This window comes from Schistosoma haematobium, chromosome 4, assembly GCF_000699445.3.
Source record: "Schistosoma haematobium chromosome 4, whole genome shotgun sequence".
NCBI classification, from domain to species: Eukaryota; Metazoa; Platyhelminthes; class Trematoda; order Strigeidida; family Schistosomatidae; genus Schistosoma; species Schistosoma haematobium.
Window position 1 is genome coordinate 24530573 of NC_067199.1, and position 18869 is coordinate 24549441.

General features: G+C 33.8%; 2 protein-coding genes across 5 annotated transcripts in view; both read right to left on the reverse strand.

Moving 5' to 3' along the window:
• Positions 1-15889, reverse strand: part of MS3_00007714 (uncharacterized protein) — a 48307-nt gene extending 32418 nt beyond the window's left edge. For 2 of the 4 annotated variants that reach the window (XM_051216035.1, XM_051216037.1), the window contains exons 1-3: positions 14280-15889; positions 2381-2462; positions 767-868 (exon numbers count right to left, since the gene is read on the reverse strand). In XM_051216035.1, the coding sequence (XP_051066587.1) occupies positions 767-868; positions 2381-2462; positions 14280-14308 (213 nt within the window). In that variant the 5' untranslated portion in view covers positions 14309-15889. Of the gene's footprint in view, positions 1-766; positions 869-2380; positions 2463-4428; positions 4793-14279 lie in introns of those variants that run through there. The other 2 variants (XM_051216034.1, XM_051216036.1) reach the window with 2 other exon arrangements.
• Positions 15890-18107: 2218 nt separating this feature from the next.
• SRP19 (signal recognition particle 19kDa) lies at positions 18108-18678 on the reverse strand (the record flags this gene model as incomplete). The annotated part of the gene is made up of 3 exons (XM_012936439.3): positions 18413-18678; positions 18280-18374; positions 18108-18246 (listed from the first exon to the last, which is right to left on the reverse strand). Exons 1-3 carry the CDS (start codon positions 18623-18625, stop codon positions 18108-18110), a joined length of 447 nt encoding a protein of 148 aa, XP_012791893.1. The 5' UTR covers positions 18626-18678.
• Positions 18679-18869: the final 191 nt, after the last annotated feature.

Sequence of the window (18869 nt, forward strand, 5' to 3'; positions counted from 1 at the left end):
TGGTAGTTGTAAACATTTTATTCATTTATCTTTAAATAATCAAGCATATAAACAGTATCAGAATGGGTTTTGTGAATATTATAATAATTTTATTAGTTGAGTTCATGAGTCAATTGAAGCTAGACTATCATAGAAAACCTGAAAGCACTGGATGACTGTTTCGTTCTGTTGACTCATGATCTCAACTATTAAAATTACTATAATATGCACAAAACCCATTCTGATACTAATCAACGTATGCTCACTAGTGACTGACTTCAAGAGATATTTCTTGGAGTTCTAGTGAGAAGCAGTGACTAGTGAAGTTCAACCGGGTTTGTTGTGAGATAGTAACTCACTGAAGACAATGATGGATGTATCATTCAGTTACGTGGATTGGCTGAAATTAGACATTAACACCGTTGGATGCCGGCCCAGTGGTCTAGAGATTAAGAGCTCGTGCGCGAGATAGATATGTCCTGGGTTCGAATCTCGCAACAGAATCGTGGGTGCGCACTGATGAGAAGTCCTATACTGGGAAGAGACGGCCGTCCAGTGCTCCCACATTTTCCATGATGGTCTAGCTTCAACTAATTCATGATCTCAACTATTAAAAACTATAAACAGCAGTTAACTTGTTTGAGTAATCATGAATCATGTTGTGAGATGATAGTTAGTAAAAGAAACAATAAAGAAAATCCTAGAGATTATGGAAAAGGTAAACACTTTATCTAAGGCAAAGTTTTAACTGATACAAAAAAATTACAATTAAGATGGCTAAACTTACACAGTTAGCCAACGATGAAGCGTCTAATTCCTCTCGACTTAAATGTCCACAGACCATTACACTGATTGAAGGATTAGTGAAGCGTAAGAGTTGTGAAATCATCTGAACAAAAGAAATGTTTCAAGAGAACTACAAAATTCAGTTTATGTTTCTGAAATTTAAATAATAATAAGATGCAGATTAATGTGAATATTATATTTTAAATTTATTTATGATGTATATACTCTTAATGAACTGATTCACATTACTTATCCGTCTTTAAAACTTTATTAGTAGTATGCAATGTTTAGTAAAAGAAAACTCTAAAGAGCATTCAGATAAAGGCATTTTAAGTAATTCTTTCTTAAAGTCATTATACTCTGGAAGTTTTGTGATAATTTAGTTAGATCAAAATATCCACTGGAAAATATATAAATAAGTGAAAACTTTGAATAAATAACTGAAATTTTCACTTCCCAATACTGAAATCATAAGCAGGATCAACTAGAAACGTTTTAGATGGTTTGGATTTGTTCTTCAGATCATATCAAGAATACGTTCTAGAACTACGAAATTATAATTAAATAGATATTGGAAAACAAAACTGTTGATTAACATAAATGCACGATGATGAACTGCTGGTGTTGTTTTGTGAATTCCGCTTCTATGTAAGACCTATTTTTCTGGTATAACTGTATACTTACAGTTCATCCGTTTACCAATCTTCCATATGCCATTTGATATATTTAAAGATTACCATCATCAATCAAATCTCATTTATCTTGTAACTAACTCATGTTGTGGAATGGAAACTTTTAACCTGCGTTCTAATATCCAGTGTGAAGTGGTATGGAAAACCTGTAGCGTAACTGAATGTATTTCATGATGTTTTATTTTTCCGAACCGAGTTATTTAATCGCAAAGCTTTCATTATCATTGTGAACAATATTATCAGTGAAATCAATATATTCTGATGACCCGGTTAGTGATTGGTTGTCCATAAATATTTTGTTATCTTAATATACATTTGGATTCCCACTGATTTATGTATTACGTTAACCTTTGATTGTGTAATCGATTAACGTAGACCACAGTGGTTGAAAGACTGAACATATATAATCTATCAATGAAGATTTACCATGTCATCACGTATATTGATCCATGTAGGTACCTATAAACGTGTATTCAGTTAGGAAGATGTCATGATGCATGGTCTGTAGACACCAACACAATCAAACAAGCTTCAAACTCTCTTCTGACTATGCATTTAGTCTTTATTATAGAAGAATTTTCTAATGCTTACTGTTTCCAACTCTATCCAGTTTATTATGATTACTATCATTACGAAATATGACGCCTGTTCATACATGTACAAATCTATATGTGAATATCAACCCTATTTTGATTTATGCTACCCACTTCGTTCCTCAATAATTTTTAAATTAATTCAGTGGTTTGAAGATAAAAGTAATGGGAAAACCTCGTTTATAATATTGATTTTTTCTTGCTAAAAGCTCATACACCACCTAGAAGCTAGATCAAGATTAAATGGGTAACAAATGTCTAGACAAACTTTTCCTTATATTTTGTGAAATGAGGTTGTGTCTTATAAAAAAGGCTCATTTATAAACTTACGGTAGGTAATGCCAGTGCGAAAATCTTTTTAAGCTCATTGTATCGGTTACTGTTAAGTGTACTGGTTTGGTGGACTGTAAACCTAAAAGGTAAGAGCATCGAGTTACACACGCTTTATACGAGTGTATTACTGAGTAAAGGTATGATTAGTGTAACGAGTAGTCTGATTAATATTGAGTCTGAATGAGCTGTTATCATGCCCAAAGAAAAATTAGTCAATGCAGTATATATATTACTTGTAAGTATTAATGTAGCGATCAACCTTGTATCATGATCATAAACCTAAAGACTTACTTCACTAAACACTAGTACACGAGGACGTAAACCTCGCATGTCGTTTATGCATGAGTGCCTCAGCATAAAAATGACAGAATTTGCGAAGCATTTATTTCTTCCTTTCTTTTTATCCTGGTTATTCATTATGACGCAGCATGCGAAACGTGACACAAATAAAACTAATTTGAAATCTGTCAGAAGATTATTAATACGAAGAACATGAAGTTATCCCATTCATGTACTGGATTCATACTCTACTCAAGTTGGGCTTTACCTCATTGAAGCATGTCATGTTTACTTAACAACATCTAAACCCAAATAATGAAACTTAAATCAAGCCTTGACTCAAAGTTTACTTGTTTTTTAAAAAAATTAACAGTCTAAGAAGATAAATAATAAAGGCTTCGCTAACCCTTTCAAATGGTTTACTTATTGTCCATATCTACCTTTTTATTCAACTAATATATTAGGTATTTTGCTGGTTGAATGTTTCCATTTCTCACAAGAGTAGTAGTAGTTCAAATTTTTGACAAAACTGAACCAAACATATATAAGTTACCAGCATATTTTCCAAACTCTGGGATAATTTGCCACAATCTGTCCGTGACTAATATCTAACACGCACAGTAAATCATAAAATGACCTGACATATGTATAAAGGTAGGCCTAAATGGCACATCGTAGTAATTGTTGCTTCTGTTGTTCCGTGTTCTTCGCTTCCGTTTGTTTACTATAGTTGTAGATCAATTCGTTATGGAGAAGATGATATTAAATACACAGTCTATATATCAATGGGATTTTCACTTAGAAGTTCCCTGCTGATGCCTTTCATTGATGTAATACTTGTGAAAGATGCACTAATTAAACAATTTTTTAGCTAGAACACTTCAAACAATCGAATATCACACATTTAATATTAGTTTCACTAACAATTGAGTGCAAAAAATGCGAGCTGAATGAAATGATGACTAAACAGTACATAAGTTCAACCTGCATAAACAAGTGTTGTTCACCTTACCAAACATCCGCTATATGTGTAACAGTTTACTAGATACAATAAAAATAAACTGATTCTTTTATGACGTAAATTTGAGCTATGTTGAAGAACAAACAGAACACCCTTTGTTCTTGATGCAATGAATACATAGAAGTTTTTCTAACTTTCAATAAAAAATAAATAATACAACCAAAGTAATAACTAATTGATATTGAGTTGTTTTGATTTTTGACAAGGTTTTCCTCCTAAAACTAATACTGGTAACTTGAAGAAGATATTGCGATTCTTTAAAAAATCCCAAGTTTTTTCATTTGTACCCAAGTGTTTAACCTCCTTTACGTAAACAGCTATGTAGATAGAGCCAGCGACAAGCATACAGCAGCTTTATTTAGTGTGTTGTTAGAACCAACTAGATCCATTAGAAGTTCAATCTTAACCGATTTGGTGAACATAGTGCTTAGCATTCCTCATCATATAAAAGTGCATTTGAAGTTTGTACTTATACGTTTCGGAACAAATTCATAGACATAAAAATTTCTTTTTCATCATCCTACACATGCTGTCAACTTACATTTGGACTATAACATTAATCATACACAATCCTAGACAACGGTACATATTATTTTCATGTGTACCTTTATAATTTTTATTCCTAATATTGTTTATCATCATTCTTTGAGTATTCATTTTGTTAATTGTACCTAAAGACTCTTTCTCTACCTCCCAAATACACACAAATTCCTTACAAAACTACAGTGACCGTATAAGGACTTACGTGGCTTTATCATAGTTATTATAAAATTTCCTGCCCACTCGTTTATTTATGTGTACTTCAAATGTACCAACCACAAATGTTCGAAATAAATATTTGTAATCCTAATTGTAAAGCCTGATGGGAAAATTATATAAAATACATATCTGCTTAGGTTATATTTTATGGCTATTATAATAGGAATATTCGAATTGGTAAATAATCGTGAACCTTGAACATATTGACTAAAACCTAAGTATTCACAATTGATTGATCACTGGATGGTGATCAATGTCATGCGTGTCAAGTCCCTATTTAGTGCAGATCGAATGCTATCGATCATGTTGCAATGTGGCCACCAGTCTAGGTGACTCGACACTGAGTGCACTATATTTTTAGATTAGATGGTGGTTGGAGGTAGTCGACAGGAAACCGTGGACCCGGGTTTCGTGCTACTTGGCACTCGTCAGCAAGATGTACCTGTAATCTTGAGGGAACTGGTGCTCCGTGGCGGATTCGACCTCGTGTCAACCAGCTTCACAGTCAGAGACGTTACCACTGAGCTATCCGGGCCGCGACTGACCTCGGGATCGAATCCGCCACGGAGCACCAGTTCCCTCAAGATTACAGGTACACCATACTGACGAGTGCCAAGTAGCACGAAACCCGGGTCCACGGTTTCCTGTCGACTACCTCCAACCACCATCTAAAACCTAAGTATCTCCAACCAAAAGAACAATATAAATTATTAGATAATATAAAATACTATTGTTCATTCATACATTCATGAAAATCTATAGCTCATAATTAACCAGATAGGAAGACAGATTCAGAACTGAAGACATGTAGAAAAATCTGTGGTCGATATTTTTAAGATGAATTGCCATTGTGTAACGGTATACTTTAATTCTGTATGGGAGGATATTGATTATCAACAAACATTTTGGAGATTATTTAGATGATCATGGTAATGACAGTTAATATTTCATGAAATGTGATGTATGTGTTGTTGAATAGAGAGAGAGCGCCAATTTATTTATTTGAACACATGAATATTGGTACAAGAGAGCGCCAGTATATATGAATAGTCTCATTATCAAATAAGAATGATTAAATTTTAGTAGTTCACTGAATTCAAGTAGAATTTTTTTTAAAATCCTTTTGTAAAATGTTTAAGAAAAATGTAATTCAGCTGCAGTAAGTGTTTGTTGTCTATTTTTTGATATTCACACAATAGGACGAAACGGCCGTTCAGTGCTTTCAGGTTTTCCATGGTGGTCTAGCTTCAACTGACTCATGATCTTAACCATTGAAATTAAAATAAAATTATTTAGAAAAAGAAAGAAGTTTAAATGATTACACTTTAATGTAACTCCTTAATGTGAATTAAGTTCCTTTTCGAGTTTTTATTAATTAGTAACTTAAAAACATATAATCACTAGAATGTATAACACTTTCATTGACCTTTGTAGAATATGAAACAAAATGTAAACATTTCATCATCTATAGATGAGTTTTGGACTTACTAGCGCTCATCAACATAATTATCTTACTAAACCTGAAGTACCTTAAGTTTTTTTGTTGTTGAAACAGTACTATTTGACGTCCAAGTTATACATTGTACAGTTAAAGTATTTAGCTTTTTCATACACATAGTTCCCTTTATTATCTTAAATAGAGCAAGAACAAAGATTGGTGCAGAATAATATGAATTCATTTTATTTCGTTAGGTTCTCATCAGCTGCTTACAACCTAAATTATTTGAAATTCAACATTATTACAGATATTAACATATTTATACATAAGAGTGTGATTAAGGATCAATACATGTGTATGATGATGTAGCAAAGATTCAGATAGAGTTAATGAGCTCATAAACTGTTTAATTCGAATAAATAAATAAAGTTAGAGAGGGGAAGTTCTGGAACATTGAAATAGTGATTAGAACTCATGAAAATAGATTAATGGTAATAAAGAAAATATGAATTGAAATCAATCAGTTATGTATGATGTAATTTATATTTCAGAAAGAGTTGCAATAATGACGTAATAAATAAATAAATAGGAGCAAATTAATAGACAGAGTGGAGGTTATTGTTACCAGGGTAAAGAAAGATTTATTACTGTCTCTTTTGTATACATAGATCTGGTTTTAAACGTTTGATTGCTATTGCTTCAGCGAATTTCAAAAGGTTGGAGTTTGATTGTTTGTTAACCACCTTGAGGGACTTCAGTGTATCGACTTCGTGTCCTGTGTTAAGGAGATGCCTTGCGATGGCACTGCTGGATGCTCTTAATCCATTTAATCTTAAACTTTTTGGAATATGTTCTTTGAATCGGACGTAGGCTCTCCTTTCTGTTCTACCAATGTAACTGCTTTGGCAGATACATGTAAATTTGTATACACAGTTGGTGGTAACATGAAAGGGATACCTGTCGACCCTTGATTGTGTCAAAGAACATGTTGTTATGGACAGGACAATCAATTTTGCTGCAGGATAAGTTCTTGTCAGTGCAGTTTTTAGTCTCATATTGATTGATCCTGTGACATCGTCACCTTTGAATTGAAGTTGAATAAAAATAGGCTTTTTATTTGCCGTAATTTCTTTCGGTTTTTTATCTTCATGTTTGCCATATTTCTCAATAAATTTCAGTGGGTATCCGTTATTCGTCAAACACTTTTTAACATTCATAACTTCCTCTTCTATTGTATCGGCAGTACATATTCTTTCTGTTCTGTGAAACAATGTTTTGACAAGTGCCTTTTTATAATTGATTGGACAAAAGCTGTTGAAATTGAGATAACTTCCATTCCATGTGTCTTTCTTATAAACTGAGCGTTGAACTGTACCATCTTTTCTTCGTTTTATCGCTATATCGAGAAAATGGAACATGTTTTCTTTTTCATGTTCCATAGTGAAATGGATATTCGGATGTGCTTCGTTGAAAAACTCTAGCAGATTTATTGCATGTTGTTTATTATTACATACGATGAAGGTATCATCAACACACCTCGAATAATACGTCATTTCATCAATCGCTCGTTTGAGTTTGGTTCTTTCGAGGTTAGTCATGAAAATATCTGCTAGGACAGGACCTAACGGACTTCGCATCGCTACACCGTCGGTTTGTTTCTATATGATATCATTGAACTGGAACTGAACATCTTTTGTACAAATGAGTAATAGTCGTTTGAATTCTGGTACTGGTAGAGGTAGGATGTCAGAATGTTGATAAATTATGTCTATGGTTTCAAGAAGTGGTATTTTTGTAAATAAAGATTTTACATCAAAAGAAACCATAAACTTACCAGCAATATTTATGTGATTCATGCTGTCAGCAAATACAAATGAATCCTTTAGTGTATAGGTGGCTAATCGTTGACGCACTGGTTCTAACTTATTTGCCAACCATCGTGCAACTTTGTGGTATGGTGAATTGATCATTGACAAAATAGGTCTAAGAGGATAACCTTGTTTATGTATTTTCGGTAATCCATACATGTGGGGCAAACGAGACCCACGAGGTCGTAGATTATTGTAAGTAGAGTTATCGATCATCTTCTTTCTCAGATCTCTGAGTACTTTGGTGATTCTTTTCTCAATGGAATCAGTTAAATCTTTGTTACTTTTTTCTAACTTGAATCTCATATGGTCATTCAAGATAGACTTCATCTTAGAGACATAATCTGTTTTGTTCATTAGAACAACACTTGAGCCTTTGTCTGACCGTAATATCATTATATCGTCATTTCGTTTAATATTTCGTAATGCTGTTTGGTGGTTTCTTATAAACTGAACGTTGAACTGTACCATCTTTTCTTGTTTTCATCGCGACTACACTTAAGCTAAAGCTTTTTAAATGAACTGCTTTCTCAATGCTTAACACATGAGACTATTAGTTTAATTTGATTTTAGCTAAGTAATTAGAATATGTCACTTGATAAAATGTTTAAAAACGATGTCTTCATATAAAAAAAATTATCTACATATTCATAATGAGCTATATTATATTGATGTATGAATGTATGTTAGTAATGTATGCAGTAATTACTCAGCATACTGAATGATTCACGTACAATGATAACATAGAAAATTAACTATTGAATACTGACACTAAAATTATTACAGAGTTTCTATTACATTATTAAGTAAAAATGAAAAATATCTTTTTATTTATAAAACTAAATTCTTTCTTAACAAGTTTGATTTACACTAGCCAGTTAAATCCATACTAGTTTGATATTAAAAATCAATAAGAAGTCAATTCAGCACTGGTTTAACATTGATTTATAACACATTGTGGTAATTTCAAAATCTATTGATTTTTCATTATGCAATAAATTACAATTTCATCATGTTTCCATGTGCTATGGCTTAGTTCATGTCAGCTAAAACTTGAATATATATATATATATATATATATATATATATATTGTCCACCTAAAAAGAATTGATTAGGATGATTCGAGATAGCCTGTTAGTTTTTTTGGGCAATTTAAGACAGCTCAATATTCGTCATCAGTAAACTTCGTTCCGACGCTCAATCATCTATAACGTAAGACTAGACACATATATGCATCGGTCCGAGTCTCCATACCTGATTAGCACAACAAGTTGAATACCAAATTTATAGAAGCAGTTCCTTCAATGGTAGTATTATATATAAATAAAGATTGAGCATAAGGATATGATACAGGAAGAAAGAATTAGTAGTAGAAAGAAAGGTATAAAGTAATTTTGATCTCACAATTTAAGGGAAGACAAAGAGTGTATGCTTCTAGATCATTGTGGTCGATTCTGAACCATGTCACCCAGAGTCTCCAACAATTGGTTACGATATTCACGCGGACCCTAACCTAGTAGCCTGCACTCACCAACATAGCTCAGACCAGAAGTTAGTCATTTCAATCACTGATGCCACGTTTTGGTTTAGCCGCGCCTAACTTTCTTCTAACCATCCCCAACACCGATTAGCATTGTGAACTGTGGTAGTCGGTGGCTGGGCATGTGTAATACATGGCTCAACCATCTCGGTCGATGAAGATTCACAACCTCATCAACTGACTTATCATCATTCCCTAATACCTTGCGTCTAACTTCACTATTACCTACCCAGTGATCCCAGAAGATTTGAACAATATTTCTAAGACATATGTGATCAAATACTAGTAACTTACGTCTGCCCTCTGCCCTTAATGACCACGTTTTGCAGCCGCAAATTAAAACAGAACGAACTGCCGCACAGTATACTCGTCCCCTAATTAATAGACGGATATCACCTTCGCCATAGGCGACGTAAGTTGGCAAAAGCCAAACGAGCTTTTCGAATCCGTGCTGAGATTTCGTCAGACACCAACCCATTAGGGCTGATCAGACCTCCAATATAAGTGAAGTTGTCAACGTGTCCGACTACTTCACTCCCTATCCTTAGTTCAGGTGTTGATGCAGGCCAATCCTGAAGCAAAAACTTGCATTTAGAGAATGGTGAAACGCATTTCAAACATCCTGGTATTTTTGTCTAGTGCTACCAAAAGAATCTGCATTTTATCAGCGTCTTCACCAAACAGAACTATGTCATCTGCGTATTCTAAGTCGATAAGTTGACCTCCTGGAAGGAGATTGATGCCCGAAAATTGTCGTTTCCAACAGTAAGTCTATAATGAAACTGAACAAAATAGAGAAAGTGGACAGCCTTGACAGATACCACTTGAGGTTGCAAAAGCAGATGACAGTTCGCCATAAACCCTGACTCAACTATTAGTGTTCGAGTAAAGGGCTTTAACAAGGTTTATGTGCTTCTGAGGTACGTCTTTCAATGACAAGCACTGCCGCAGGACCTCTCGGTCTACAAAGTAAGATGCTACTTTTAAGTGAAGGAAAACCATCGTTATCGGACGCCAACATGCATGTCTGTGTTCTAGAATCTGACGAATGGTGAATATGTGGTCTATGCAGCCACGATCAGGTCTGAAGACAACCTGATTTTCTCGTGTTTGCAGTTCACGTGTCTTTGTTAGGCACCCGAAAATTATTGAGTCTTGTATTTTAGATGCTATGTCAGTCGAACTAATCCCTTTATGGTTATCATAGGATGACTTTAACCTTTTTATAACCCTTTGTAAAATATCATAATTATGGACTTATAACTGTAGAGCCTGATGATGAAATTATTGAAAACAATTGTTCGCTCAAATACCCTTCTTATATATTGGGACAATCAGTGATTGAGACCAATCAGATGAGATTACTTCCAACTCCCAGATTTTAACTAAAATATTAGTCAACCTAATCGTTAGAACTAGACCAGTAACAGTAGGGAATAATCAAATATATATTACCACCCTTGCAATCAATCAACATTTTGTTAGCTTAATTAGACATTTTACAACCTCACAATCTGAAATATTACTAATGACTGACCAGAGCTCGTGACACTATCATTTTAATATTTAGAAAAAAACAATGGACAGAAGCCAAGATGAATATAAAAAATTGTAAGCTTCTATATGAGGAAAATTAAACTTCAACAAGTGGCGAAAAATGCTCTGTGATATTTATTAAGTGCCAAAATGTTAGGAAGAATTGATACAAAGAGGTCTGAGATATTTTAAAAACAAGGATTTTTAAGTCTGGTACTCATAGTTATGGATAATTTGGAAAAAACTTCATGAATAATTGTAACAGCTACTTCAGTACAGTGTTTAACTAAATACAGCCGAACACCCACCTAATATTTATGGAACTCATAGAATTGGAAAATTACTTCAGATATTTCTAATGTTATCCATTACTTATAGCAAAATGATATAAATTTACTTAATAGATAATGAAGAATTTAGTGTGATTCGGTCGCTAAGTTCTGCATTTTTACGGATCTTAAATCAATCACTAGTTTTATTTCCTTTGAATTCCTTCGTGGAACGCTAACGAAAATAAGCTAACATGATCTATAATCTCAAGACTGAATGCTTTTCAATAACACTGTCAGGTTTTATGTATACTCCTTGATGGACGTATAACAAATCCTCGAAAAGCGGTGAACTTTCCGTCTATAGACGCATCTAAACCAGTAAGGTGATATGAAAACTTTTCTATTTTTGAAGAAATATTGGCTCAGTAACTGTTCTTCTTCGTCCCCTACACGTATACTTCGGTTCTCCCGCCAACCCTTTAAGATCTTTTTATTAGCTCGTGTCAACAATATCAAGTAATAAATTTAAGAGAAAAAAATAAAGATTTATCATAATCCCCGATTCGTCACTCCGTAGTAACTCGCTACTAAATGTACAAAAAGTTATCACCTTTCTCATATAATAGATGGTATACGATTAGCAGTGAAATCCAGGACAAACGTTTCATCCTATCTATGGTTTGTCAGCTGGACGTGTCTGAATCTCGGAGTCGACGTCAGCTCTGAGATGCAGGTACATCTAGCTAACGAGTTTCAAACAGGAAGAAATTCGCGTGTCGGATTGCGCTGCTAACCACATTTCATCTGTTTAAAAAAAATAACGAAACAATGCTTACTATCAAGGCAGTTCGAACAGGATGTGCATATGTCAACCAAAAGCGATTAAAATTTAGTCAGATATCAACAACGAGGTGAGTCGACTTATCGAAAATAAAGTGTAAATAGCTTTATTTCAAAATGAAAGCAACTTTATTGATAAATAGGTCATGATCTATGCTATTTATATTTCAAAATTTAGATCTCAGACCTCATTTTAAACACGTCGATAAAAAAAGGTGATATAATAGAAGATATGCGATTTTTGGAACTGCAGAACGTGTATTGATCTAATGTACTGTATCAGCCAAAATGTCACTTTAAAGCAGCACTACAATAAATTAGAAACGTTTAACTACTAAACTGATACAATGAGCTTTCACGATTAAACACCCATAAAATTGAAAATAATAAAACTACCAGTATTTTGAAGGTTTTAGCCAAATTTTAACTATTATGCTTAAGAAATGTAACCGAATTTCATATTTTTTCATCCACAAAAAATAAGTGGATTGAAGATTGTCTAGGAATTGAATTATATTGAGTACTAAAATAAAACATGAAATAAACCAATGAACGCATTCTTTATTTATAGTTTTAGTAAAGAAAAATAATTACCTTCCAATACAATCATTATGAATCTTTTTATTTGAAACCATGAGTCGATCTAAGTTACACAACCGTTGGGAACCTGGTAGCACTGGACGGTTGCTTCAACTCCTCAGCAGTGTGTATTCACGACACTGCAACCGGAAGGCAGCCACTGAAGACAGTGGAAGATAGTCACGCATAACAGTGGACTGACTGAAGTACACAATTGGATTTCGGCTCAGTGGTCTACAAGTTAAGCGTTGACGAGCGACTGAAGGTCCCAAGTTCAGTTCGACTATCTCCGTAACCTCATAATGACAGTAAAATTTTATTAATAATGCAGGCATATATCTTAAGTTCGAATGTTTCATCAAATCAGATTTATTTGCGAAACGAAACATATTGGGGTTATCGACAATCTCCCTGACATGCTGTTACAGTATATATTTAATTATTTCCTCTATCATATTACAGGCCGAATGTTGAGAATCATAAAGTATTGTGTAACAAACTTAGTTGAATTGGTTTACTTGTTACAATCTGCAAATTTTCATAGTCGGGACGTTAAGATGTCAAAGTACAGTTCAAATGGCATATTCTTTTATTTCACTTGGAACATATAGTTAATGCTTAAACTTATTTTTAGATATATTTTATTGCCTTAATATCAACTTATCACTCTGTTCGCCTACAACTCGTTCATTTCTATTTACTTTAGGGCATAAATAAACTCTTTTCAAATGAAGTTAGATTAAATATTTTATATAGTAAATTAAGATGAATTAATATACCAACGGATGGATTTGAAGAAAGGACTAAGTACAATCACTATTCATCAGATAAACAATTTAATAAAATTTTATTAGCCGTTAGAGAATTCCGAAAATGAGTTTCATCTTAAAACTGCAAAACAGAACAGTTAGGATTAGCTAAGTTACGATAACAAGGATACCAGTCAGTAAAACATGTGGTTATAAAAGTACTACTAAATAATAAATGACATTGCTATAGTCCATTTAGATTTGTTGAAACAAATAAAAGAAATTTTAAAGTCGTGTTGAAAATAGTCATTTACGAGGCTGAAAACACACAGGAGAAAAACAGACAATAGTATACTCATCCATAGCACTAATATAAGTTAATATTAAAGATGTCATGTTAAGTAAGTGAGACCCTAAACGAGTTGAAAGGACTTTATGTGCAGAACTGACATTCAGATAACCTGTTTATCATATAACAGCATGATACTGTCGTCCATATATTCGAAATTAGTCATTATAAAAGCGACAGAACTACGCCAATTACATGTACTTCCTTCCGAGCTTTCTTCAATACGTCATTGAAGGAAAATGGAAATATCGGGCAACCGAGTGTTGTATACCCTCACTACCTAACGTGTTCATATACAGACCCTTCAAATATCTGAAAACGCTTATTATGCATACCCTGCTTTCATAGTCAATACCAGAGTTCTGTGTAACGATATACATGTATGTATGTTCAGAGTTTATATCGACTAGGTAAGTTAATAACTAACTAATGTCAAATAAATAGTACCACAATTTCAGATTATCTCAATGTGAGTGAATAATAATATCTACTACGATCCTGTTCGATTCATTTTAATCTAGATTTTAACAGTTAAATAAGAAAGTTTTAATGAATTAATTCCTTTTCCTAAACAATCTCACACATCTAAAAAAAAGTCAAGCGAATTAATAAGTTAATTTAATTCCGAACAAAAAGAATGTTATGGTTCAACAGTAACCACTTACATATCCACTTGATCAGCCAATTTTGGCATCACTAAGTAATATTTATTATATTATCCATCAATGTTTTATAAGTTGCCGGGTATAATCAGTATGAAGTATCATAATCAGTTGGTGCTTATAAACTTAATTACATTGACAAAAAAACACAGACATTCTATTGGCTATCATGTATATGTTTATTCAACTGCACAACGCTATCACTGATTTGATAAATAAATCTAGAACACTATAATGTTAAACTAAAATCAAACACCTAGTTAGAATATCAAATATCCAATCAGAAAGACCTGTTTTTGTCGTAACTTGTTATTTAGCTATGAAAAATTATGTGCTAAATTTAAAGTAAAAAATAGGCACATTCTCCTGTCAATTATGTTTCTCATACTTTCTTATCAATATAAGTTACACAGTAATTCAAAATGAGACCAATTACGCCACATAACATATGTATATATACGTACACACTATTCCCATATCAGCAGTGTAATTTTGTTTAATACCTTCACAGAAGAACGTTATAAAATAACCACTGTAAGAATTTATTATGCACCTAGTCTGCTCATAACTGAATTACCGAAAACGAATCGCCAAATGAGAAGGTATACAAAGGAAAAATGTGTTAATTTATTCAAATCTGATTTCCAAAAATGAAATACAAGCTGAAGTGTGTAACTATATCAAACATTGGTGAAGACAAGCTCTAAAGTATAATTCGTACTTATAGTCGTGAAACACATTGCAGAAATGCTTGCATTGTCGATCGAGACATCTAAAAGATCCGATTTTCCAAACACGCTTACCAAGGAAGAATATAACACCCGTATACATTAAACGAGTGGGTTTCATAGTAAGAAATCAACCCATGAAAAGCTTGGCTATGAAGGACTCACTTCCAGGAGTATTTTTGACGAAACCAAATAAAAAGTATGAAAGTGAGCAGACCTAACTTTACTTGATGTTACCAGTTCGAATTACATTTTCCTCTACACTTTGACCAATTCTGTTTGACTGGAGGGCCTCTAGTATATTGGTGTATTTCCTTGGTAAACCTTTCGAAAAAACGTCATTAAAAGTTTTCCACATCGGGAAAGAAGTGCACCATTTCGTATCAAGGAATACGGCTACAGTATGAGGTCACCATGTCTATAATCCAATACCCAGCGATAAATAGAGATCTAGTCAACACATCTACATTTAAAACTGAAACCTGCTTGGTTTTCTCAGTTTTGTTTTATCGAGGACTAATTAAATCGCTGAAAAATCCCCATTATATTAAAACACAATTATATGAACGAAGAATATTCTTTTCAATAATTCCTCATCAGGTTCTACAATTATAAATCCAAATTAATCATCCATAAAATTGACCTTAAATCTGGCCAATTTTACGGATTATTAATTTGGACTAATTAAATGCTAAATGATTGGTTTCCACCAGAATTATCTCAGCTGTTGTTACTCATGTATCATATAAGCATTAGTGGTGACAGTTGGGAGTTTATTGAAAACATGACAACACAACACTCCCGATATAATATTTCTTATTAAAAGGCCGTATATACCAGACTCTCAAAGTGTGACTATGTGAATTGAATATATATATATATTCCGACGACCTATGATAATACCAGCATTATTTACAAAAAGTAGCTTTCCTCCAACTATCTGACATGACCAGTTGTTTCTTATTAAAATACCAAGAAAGCAACTGAGGCGTAAAATATCAGAAACTATCCTTGTACTTATAAACTTCTAGAAGGCAAAATCTCCATTATATTTTAAATTTATAATCAAAACTAGTGTAACAATGAGTCTCTTAAAAGTAACATCCCTCATCGATTTATGAAATTAATCAATAATTACTACTCAACTACAATTTACACTCGAAATAAAAATGAGACCTCGACTAAGATGTCTTAGTTTACGATGAGTGGTGGGAACCTAGTTCGACAAACCTTCGTTCCTGAATCTAGCTTCAATTACGTAGTGTTTCCCACAATCATGATATTCCCAGATAATCCTCAGAAGACAAGAACTAATAGACTGAATAAACAGATTGAGATTTGCATTAATCCTGCTTATTATCAACATACAAAGGGTACTTTTGTGAACATGTGTCTCTCTTCCTTAGTAAACAAAGCCATAAAAGATATTAGTGAGGGCTTTCAAAACTCGTTTTCAGGAGAAACCACACTTACCACTCTAAAATGCAACCCATTTGTCTAAACAGTAAGCCGTTAGACGAGGTAACTGACAGACTAATCATGTTAATTATTATTAACACATTTACTAAACCTTAAGAACGTCAGTTGTTCAACATGGAGAAATTAACCGTTGTGCTTTAACAACGCCAGAATATAACTTATGGACGAACCAACGAGATAAGATAGCATGTCTAGGTTTTTGGCGTGGAACTTATTCATCTATATCGCTAAATAGAGTTTTGGAATTTTAGCTGATGTCAGTTCATGATAAAAACCCTAAATTTAATTCCTAACCCTAACCATCAAATGTAAATTCCAATTCTAATTCCTCACACTAGTTTATAACCCTCATTGAATCCTAGTTAGTAGGTGGACATTCTCAAGGTTACTTTGGTGACATTCAGAAGTCGTCCATAAATTATAGTCTCATCTTTAACAGGATATTTACGAAGTTTAACATCTGTAACCAAACTACGTAGAATATTGAGGTCATCTGTGAAAGTGACTAACCAGTTATTCAAACAGACGAATCCTCTGAGAGAAACTTCTACCTGAAGTTTGTGCTGATGTCGTTCAGAGGAACGATGAGTGCTGCACGACCAAACCATCCAGCTCAGAGAACAAAACTCTATCAAAATCATCCATCTGAGCTACAAATATTCACCATCTCAACAGGTAAGCTTGAAACGCAAAAATACTCGACTGACAAAAATGTCCAATATTCGCAGCTTACCAGATGCCACCAGCATGATTTTCAATTCCAAACAACTGACAAAAAATATACTGTTGCTACTGAACAACACACAGTTTAAGAAATTAACATCTGATATTCTCATCCAGACTAGAGAATAGAAACATTACTGAAGCAATCCGAATGGGTAATCAATTCTGAGTTAAGTACGAACGTGAATATCCGATTGCCAAAAACTCATAGATGGAGACAAACCTACCAAAGCTTGAAGTATTGTAGCCTACATATTTAAAGTTGGCAATCGAAACGATTTTAGGTAGCATAATCTCATATACCATTGACGTGGGACATTTTATTCAACTCATTTACAAAGTAGGTATTAGTACACATGGTTTAAAATTAGCGAAAATAACCGGGTTTCCTAAACCAGGGTAAATAAAGCTAGATCAACATTGAAATTTAGTGGTTGAAATTTGGAATTCGTAACTTCAGCCTCCGCTCCCTGAAGTGGAAGTAAGCGTGGATGATAATATATGGAAAGTGACTTCCGAATAACGTGAAATTTTGCCATACAAACAAAAGGCCCTTATATGAGATGCCATGACTACATACTATACAGATATTAGGATCGCTTTATGACAGTTCGACATTGAATGAACTACAAATATACACCACCGAAACAATTAGACACTACAGCGTACATACACGAAGATAATAATGAGACTATCAATCAGCAGTCTCAAGCTAGTTAGTCACCCATAAAGATGAATACTGAGACAAATCAGCAACCAACCAATCTTTTATATTTTCATTCTAAGACAATTGTAAAAACACTGAGAAGTAACCATAAGTAAGGACAAAATCACCCGAGACAAAGTATGTTTACGGTAAGTACATGATAGTAGGTTATGTCAAACTTCTAAATCCATGTATTCACTTCCTTTTTCGCTTGTTTTTCTTTCCTTGGAAGGTTTGTTCCGTAGTACTAGAACTTGATGTGGCTGGTCTTCTTGACCGCACTACAGGAAGAGCCTTTCCCAAATATGATAAAAGGGATTGACGATTTGGAAACCTAGAAGCTGAGAAAAAAAGAAGACACGATTACTGTTCATTTACGGGACTGCCATCATCGTTTTTCAAATGGACGCGGACACGCCATTTGTTCATAGGTTCGAAAGCATCCCTTTCCTTAGGATGGACCTGAAAACTATAAAGGACTATAAACAGATGAGAATAACCTTTGTCTCCAACAGATAGTCGAGAGAGAGCTTCCCCAAAATCATCGTTACTTCCGAATGCTTAGGATTATCAACACAGTGTTCCACAGACAATTTCCTCCCTTGAGCTCTTGTACGACGATTATTTAAATACGCAGGATAAACGCAAACCCATCTTTCTTTTGCAGAATATGGCAGATTAGGACTAAATGGAGAAAGTAAAGGCCTTTCCATTATTTAAGGTGCGTCGGTGCAACCCTGAGCACAAAATACCCGCTAATCAGAATGGAGGCCTTGAGGCCTGTAACGTTTTGGGATGGTATCTAATGTCAAGCTATGATTCGAATAGTCCTAGTGACTGTGGACGAAACAGAATAAACTTTTGCTCAACGGGTTTATGTTTCTTGTAGCAGTGAATCATCGATGCCTGCGAAAACTCATCCAGGCGAATTTATCTAGCAAATGGTATATATCATGA